General features: G+C 45.9%; 1 protein-coding gene and 1 long non-coding RNA gene across 2 annotated transcripts; both read right to left on the minus strand.

Annotated features, from left to right (window-relative positions):
- Positions 1–6,771, minus strand: LOC146376624 (nuclear factor 7, ovary-like). The gene is made up of 2 exons (XM_084945244.1): positions 6,040–6,771; positions 1–2,112 (listed from the first exon to the last, which is right to left on the minus strand). The coding sequence occupies exons 1-2, from the start codon at positions 6,769–6,771 to the stop codon at positions 1,357–1,359; spliced, it is 1,488 nt and encodes a 495-aa protein (XP_084801370.1). The 3' UTR covers positions 1–1,356.
- Positions 6,772–6,962: 191 nt separating this feature from the next.
- Positions 6,963–7,987, minus strand: LOC146376625 (uncharacterized). The gene is made up of 2 exons (XR_014801851.1): positions 7,696–7,987; positions 6,963–7,423 (listed from the first exon to the last, which is right to left on the minus strand). It is a non-coding gene; the product is annotated as an uncharacterized LOC146376625 (long non-coding RNA).
- Between the last annotated feature and the right edge of the window lie 10 nt (positions 7,988–7,997).

The raw sequence follows: 7,997 nt of genomic DNA on the forward strand, positions 1-7,997 counted from the left end.
CAGAGATGGCTGCCTGCTGCTAGTGGGGCAGAATTTGTTTTTAGCTTGTTCCCTGAATCTTCGCAGGCAGCTTAAACAGAAGCTATGATGGCATCTCAGAGACACAGGATCTCCGAAGGTCTCACAACAACATACATGGCAGCATGTCAGGAAAATTTGTTTTGCAGTCCTGTTTAGGTGTTAAATGTTTTTAAAGAAATATTATAAAATCTGACCTTCAGCTGACATCTCTGCAGCTTTCAAACAAACTATTTTCAGCTCTGTCGGTGTGTAAATATTTCTGTAGGATACGTCTGAATTTTATTTTTACTCTTACACAACATATGTTAGAGTTTATAAACATACAGGTGTGAGAATGTAAACTTCATTAACATTTGCATTTGATTTCTGTGAGGATCAGACCAAAGTGAGAATCAGTGACTCCATCAAAGCAAACTGCACAAGTCTTCTCTGATATGCAGTTTAAGAGAGCTGAGGTTACATGTGAATGTTTGTATTTACAAACCAACAGAAGTAAATGATCATTTATTCTAAGGAGTCAGTAAATGTTTACACAACAATCAAAGTGAAGTTTCATGTTAAATAAATCTGAACCAATGACTGAATGTGTCTGAAAGCTGATTTACAGACAAACACTACAACAACAGAATCACCGAATTTGATTTATTTCACTTCACAGAGACATTTAGTGATTTTCAATAATCAACTGAAATGGCTGAAATGAAGATGCTGCTGAAGTAAACATATTGTAATTTTATCTGTTTAAACATTTTTAACCTGCTGATGAGACAGTTTCAGAACTTAGAAGTCATTTCTTTGAATTTGGAAAACTTTAAAGTAGACATGTTACTATAAAATGTTATTTAACTGAAAACAAGATGCTGATAATCAGGGTAATTTAGATCTTGTAGTTGTAAAGTTGACTCTTGCTGATGTGACACAAGTTTAATCATTAATCCTTCTTTTAAGAAGTGTCACAGTTTACTGTTCACACTCAACAACTTTGAAAAGCAAAGAAATCATCATCATTTAGATTTTAAAATTAATAAAATATTTACATAAACAACATGAGAAATATTGTGAAAATATTAATTTAAAAGAAACAAGAATATTAAAAGCAAAAATTTCTTACAGAAACTCGAGTGGGTCAGATTTTCACAAGAAAAAGTTCCTTTGGTTTCACTGAATTGCTAATAGTTCCATTGAATCAATAAAATAAAATAAAAAACCTCATAATGAAGTTAGTTTGATTAATAATTTCCCTAAAAGTAAGCTGCTGGACTGAAGGAAAAAAAAACCCCAAAACAAAACAAGACAAAAAAAAAAACCCAGTTAAAATAAAGAATCACTTTACAATCAAATCTCACTTTGACAGATTTTGATATCAGAGGTTTTGGCGTCTCCTGCATTTCCAATATTAAAAAATGGGAAGAGTTTCTCAGTGAATGTGTGTCTGTGAGTGCAGATGTGAGTCATGTCTTCAGGGTCATAGAAGGACACCTCCCCCCCGTCATAGTCCAGCTGGACTCTGATCCTCTGGAGACTCTTCTTCACTGTCACAATCTGACCAACAACATTAGTGTATTTTCCACTGCGATAAACTAAACACCAGAATCCATACTTTGGTGAAGCAGATGGCTCATTTTTGTCAACTGACTGTTTAACTAAACCTACAGTCCACAAAGGATGGTCTCCCACCTCCACCTCCCAGCTGTGTTTTCCTGAGCTAAAACCCTCAGAGCCAAAAACAGTATGATACTTTGTGTTTCTCTCTGGATTATCAGGAAGACGTTGCTTTGTGTCTCCACGTCGCACACTGGTCAGATCATCAGACAGATAGAGCCAGCAGTTTGCAGTGTTTGGGTCCAGAATAACAGGACTGAAGTGGACCTTCTCCTTCATCTTCTCCCACACTCTGAAGGACAGGTTGCCCAGGTGTTTGGCCACATCTATCAGTGCTCCTGAGACCAGCTGTGGATCTGACACTGAGCTCTGGGCTCTGGCTCTGCTCTGAGTGTCTTTATAACTGCTGAGGAATGGCACGCTGGCTGCAAGAATAGAGAACGGACACGTGAGGTAAGTGACGGACAAGGTAAGCGACTCATGTTGTAACTGACGTCAGACGCCGGAGATTTTGGCGGAAAATTAAAGCAAATGGTAGTTTAGATTTGAACAAATTCATTTAAGCTTCAGTATTACCAAATACACTTATCAATTGTCTTATAACTAACAATATTTGTCTAAATAATCTCCAACACCCTGGAGAACAACGGGGAGAGTTTAGAGACTCTCCAAGATTATATTGATCAGTGCTTTCAGGATCTCGTGATGAAGAAGGCCCAGTGTGCAGCTTCCCCGGCCAAACCTGAAACGCCGTCGTCGAAAAGACAACGCCCGGCAGATTCCCCCAGCTCAACATCGCCAGCCGGCAAAGATATTGCCGACATACTGGAGTCAATCGACAAGCGATTGTCCAGTTTCGACGCAAGGCTGTCCTTGGTGGAGATTCTTCACCGAGAATTTAAATGCTTGCGAGAATCCCTGGAGTTCAGCCAGCAGCAGGTGGAAACGCTTGCTGCTGAAAATGCCACGCTAAGGGAGTCGGTGAAATGTCTCACAGAAAATGTTACCCAGCTCAATAGAGAAAATAAAAAAATAAAAGAAACAGTTATTGATCTACAAGCTCGTAGCATGCGTGATAATCTGGTATTTTCTGGTATTCCAGAAGCCGCTGGAGAGGACGCGGAGACCACGGTAAAAAGCTTCATCAAAACCCACCTGAAGCTGCCGGAGGACACGGTGAAGAACATCGTCTTCGATCGGGTGCATCGCCTCGGCCCCATTCGGGCTACGGCCGGGAGACCACGTCCTATCGTGGCCAAATTCGGCCACTTCAAACAAAAGCAACATGTGAAAAGCCGTGGCAGGGAATTAAAAGGAAGATGGGCTTTACGTCTACCAACAACTGCTCACACTGCCAAACCAATTCACCGGACAATTATATCCACGCTCTTTGGTTCTGTCCACCAGTTCAGAAGTTTTGGCGCGAGATATGTGAAGACTTATCAAAGTGTCTGAAATGTAACATTCCAACTTCCCCCTTAGTGTGTTTGTTGGGCAGCTTAGATAATGTCACTTCAGAAAAGAATATAGCCCATATGGTTTTCACTGCCCTATGCATAGCCAAGAAAACAGTCCTCATGAACTGGAAAAATAAAAATAATCTTAATTCTAACCAATATAGAAATTATCTATTAGATTACATTAGTCTTGATACAGCCTCTGCCACCACATCAGATCAATTGCTCTGGGCTCCTTTGATCAGCTCCATCACCTAGTGGGGGTGGGGGGTCATAGTTTGGTCCCGCCTTCACTGTTGTGATTGGTGTGGGGGTAGGGACAGGCTTAGGGCGTCGGGGGGTTCCCCGGAGGCATCTTTCTTGGGGGGCTCAACCCGGGGTAGCGGTCATGTCCAATTAGGGGCTCTGTTGGCTCTCAGGTGACCGTTTCCTCGTGGCTGCGTGCAGCGGGGCTAGAGGAGGGTTTGTGCTGACGGATGTGGGTTACTGACCTGGTAGCCTGGCTGCCCCTGGGTGGGTCCGGGATGGGCGTGAGGTTCTGGGGGCGCTCCGTCTCTGGGCTGGGGCCCTGGCCGGGCCTCGGGGGCTTGGGTCCTGGTTGGTGTGTTGCCGGGGTTGTGGGCGGGTGGGTGCATGGGGGCCCGGCCCTGGCGCAGGGTGCTGCCGGTGCATCGAGCCACCTGGGGGGCTCTTCAACTGGTGAGGGAGGTTGTCACATCTTGCAGGAGCTTTCCTCTCTTCGGGAACTCTCTCTGCAGGAGGGGGAGATACAGGAGAGGTGGAGGAAGATCTCAGCCTGGGCGTCTATTGTCTTATGTAGTCTGGAAGATGAGTGGATGGTGGGGTGGGTGCAGTTTTCTCTGTGGTGGGGTTGGGTGGACTGTCCCGGGCTCTGTGGGGCCGGGCGGCGCTGCTGGGTCTGGATGGGCCTGGGCCCCCTTTCCCTGGCGGGTCGCGGAGTATGGGGGTGCCTACTGGGGTCAGCGGGGGAGCTGGCCCCAGGGAGGGGTCACTTGCCCCTCCCTTCCTTCCCTCCCCATCTCCAGCTGCCTCCCTCTTCCCGCTCCACCACAACCACCCACACATGCAGGGCCTTGGAGTAGGGGTGTATCACCAGGGTGCAGAGGAGGCTACCCCCCCCTCTGTCCCCTTCTGGCTGCCTCTGCCTCAATTTTATCCCACAACTTAGACATTCACATTACTCACACTCTCATTACACATACATATAGGATCTTGGGGGTGGGCACGCTACACGGATTCCAAAAGACCATCAGGGTGTACACCTCACCCCTGGCGTCGTTGCCCACCTCTCAATTTTAAATACACGTAGACATTGAGGGCTAGCAGGAGGGACTATGCGCTTACCTGCTGCTCTCTGGCAGGTAGCTCCATGCCCTCCTGGGTTTTAAATGCACCTTAGAACACACATGCATCAACACTACAATGAGCGGGTGGAGGGAGGATTGGAGTCTTCTCTCACCCCCGTTCTCTGCGGCCTGCTGGAGCGGGGGGGGCTAGAAGGAGGAGTTGGCCGTCCGACTGCGGTCTGGAGTGTGGGGCCTCCCTGCTGCTGCGGAGTCGGGGCGGTCTGCCTCTCCCCACCGCAGGGAAAAGGGTTACACCACCTGGGTCTGGGTGCAGTTCCCCCCTCCAGGGGCAAGGGTACCTAGACCCGGTTCGTAGAGTACGCTTGGGGAGTGTGATCGTGTGTACAGCGTCTCTTTATGTTTGTCTCCACGTTGGTTGAGTGTGGAGTAAGTGCATATGAGAGCATGAGGGTGGGAATGGATGTTTGTATCTGTGTGTGCCTGTATGTCTGTGTCTATATGTCAGGTTGGGTATCAGACGCCACCTCTCTGGGGACATCTCAGGCCCTCCAAGGTTTGGAGGCCTATCTCCCCCCACCACTTCCCCTGCCAGTGGCAGACGCCCTCAGACATCGGTGCATTGGTGGTTCTTTGTGTCCGGGGGTGGGCGTACAGGTACACACCGGCTCACTCCTTGGTGGCTGCTTGTCAGGGCCTGGAGCCTGGGGCTCGCTCGGGCCACTTCGGGGGTGGGGTGCCCTCGGCCTCTCAGCCTGGGGCTCGGTCACTGAGGCACAGCTGGCTGCCGGCGGAGCTCACGGGCGCGTCACTGCAACCCCCCCTGGCTTCTGCTCTGCGGCTGCTGGGTGAACCCTCATCTGGGACTCTCCTCAGCTCTTTCTGGGACAGTGGCGCGGCTGCCCCTCTGTTGGTCTTCCTTGGTCTCTTGTGTTCTGGGAGCCTCTGGATGTCTGGAGTTTTGATCTCCTCCATACCTGCTTCATGCCCTGGAGGACGGGGCAGTGGCTCCCCACACCCTCTAGCAGATCATTACATGAAGGAACCTTTTAAAAAAACAAGCGCGTCCATGCTCACAGGGGTACACACGGGTGCTCACACACACAAACTACACCCTTTTTGGCTCCTACCTCAAAGCACACTGTGTTCTGTTGATCTTATGTGCTGCACAATAATGTTTAATATTTAGTATTTACTGTCATATTCCCATATATCATTGTGATGTTGTTTATTCTATTACTCTTGTTCTCTTCTGCTTGTTTTCTTTTTTTCTTTCTCAACAGGTGATCCAGGTGATCGATAGATGCATTTTTTTTTTTTCTGCCCATTCTGTTGGTTTTTGTTTTTTGCCCTTGTCCCTCTTCTCAGCTGTTTCTCTTTCCCTCTTTCTTTCTCCCCTTCTTTCCCCCAGTCAAGTCTGTCCCGTATTCAGCAAGTGAAAATAAAATAAACAATAAAAGGTGAATCAAATGGACCATTACGGCAAGGCTGGGATGGTCAATTTGGTAAAGTAAATCCGTTGGGCATCTTTCTTTGCCTTTAGACAATAATTCTGATGGCAAAAGAGCCAAACAGGACAGGCAAAAAGAAGAAGAAGAAGAAGAAAAAAAAAAAAAAAAAAAAAGGAATGGCACGCTGTGTTTCTGCAGCTCTTCTTCAACAGCAGAGATGCTGTCTGACAGAGAGGAGATCTGCTCCTCAATCATCTTCATCTCTCTGCTGACAGTCCTCCCCTTCTGCTCCTCTTCCTCCCTCAGAGCTGCCAGTCTGGACTCCTCTTCCTCTTTCAGGAACTGCTGGAGCTTGTTGAACTCTGCTCTGATCTGCTTCTCTGTGGACAACAGCTGCTTCTTTATGTGTTCCCTCATTTCATTGTATGTTTCCTCCACTTGTTTGTATTTGTTCCTCTTGTCCTGCAGAGACTTTAAGTCAGATTTCAGCTGCTCCTTCAGGTCACTGACTGCTTCTTCTACAGGAACCACTTTGTGACTCTGGTGGAGAGAAAACTCACACACAGGACACACAGCTCTCTGCTCGTCCACACAGAACAGTTCAGGCACTTCCTCATGTTTACTGCACACCACTGTTATTTTCTTCTCTCCTTTTTCTGTCTCAGATGATCCAGATTTCTGTCTCCCAGCAAATGAATCAGCAAGTTCTTTGAGTGTAAAGTTCACATCTGGATATTCCTTTGAAGATTTTCTTTTACATATGGGACAGTTTTTGTTTTTAGTTTGTTCCCAGAATTTCTGCAGGCAGCTTGAACAGAAGCTGTGGTTGCAGCTCAGAGACACAGGATCTCTGAAAGTCTCTGAACACACATGGCAGCTCAGGAAATTTTCAAAAAATCTAAGTTTCTCAGCCATTTGATCTTTAAGTATTTTTAACTCACCAAATTAGTGTCTCTCAAACTTTCTGATTACAATCCTCCAAATGTTTGTGTAACACCCCTTTCAACACTTGGGATACAGATTTAAATGGTTACCTGTGTGTTGGGCCAATAGGTGAGGTTCGACTACTGGAGCAGAGTGGATGACTAATGAAACGCTCTGAGAACTTGGTTTGATCAATTTGTATTCACAATTAAAGAATCTCACATACATACAATGAGAACAATAACAGCACATGAAAGGAAAAATTGGGCCCAAGTCATGGAAAATAATAAACAAAACACACACAACCCCGGGGGATTTGACTCAGTCTCTCTCTCTCGTGTCAGCCGACACCCTTAAGTGTGAGTCCAGCAATGAGGATTCTCTTTGCAGGATGTGCAAAGGAGGAATGACGTGCAAATCTGTCCTACCACTTAAGTAGAGTTTGTACAGTTCACGGTTCGTCCAAAGAATTTAGTTCTCTTCTTAAAGCAATCATCTCAAGGATCCTGGAGGGGTGGCTCGCCATCTTTGGACTGGATCATCACTGAACTGTACTCCCAAGTAAACAAACCTGACCAAAGTAACCAATAAAATGGGCTCCCCTGGAGCTTCAAAATGGCGATGGTGAAGCGTTGTAGCACAACTACAAAGAAAGATAACCCCATTTTCTTTAAACTGTATTCACCTCACAATGAACACAATTAAGGATTGATATTGGAACATATCAACATCTACAGCATACATATAACTTACAATCTTTACATGCATCGTCATAGGAAGCTAACAAACTCTAACATACAGTTAAATCCTTACAATCACACATGTACAGCCACATGGCTAATAGCAATAGCCGCTAGCATGTCATCGTTAGGGGCTTAAACTCACAATATTCTTGTTCACAACAAATTAACTCACCCAGAAGAATCCAAGCAGTTACAAACTCCTTTCTGGTTAAGAACAATTTCCAGATAGTTTATTTCCACCGTACAATCCGACTGAATAAAACAACCACGTTTTCCACTTGGGAAAACCGGACCTTTCTTCCTCTCCCTCTCTCCTGATATCCGTAGCTGCTACGCAGTGAACGGCAGGAGGCGGTACTTCCCCCTGTATACTTCAAGGACCATCAGGACATTATAGACATCTTCTATTTTATTAATTCTCAACAAAATAATTTAACTTAATAAAACTTAACAGTGAACTCAAAATACTAACAT

Source organism: Perissodus microlepis, chromosome 12 (genome assembly GCF_051167445.1).
Source record: "Perissodus microlepis isolate ML-2025 ecotype Zambia chromosome 12, ASM5116744v1, whole genome shotgun sequence".
NCBI classification, from domain to species: domain Eukaryota; kingdom Metazoa; phylum Chordata; class Actinopteri; order Cichliformes; family Cichlidae; genus Perissodus; species Perissodus microlepis.

Coding starts and splice junctions, on each gene's coding strand:
- LOC146376624 (XM_084945244.1), bottom strand. CDS start 6,771: ATGGCTGAGAAACTTAGATTTTTTGAAAATTTCCTGAGCTGCCATGTG. Junction 2,113..6,039: donor AAGAGCTGCAGAAACACAGC/GTGCCATTCCTT, acceptor GTCTGACGTCAG/TTACAACATGAGTCGCTTAC.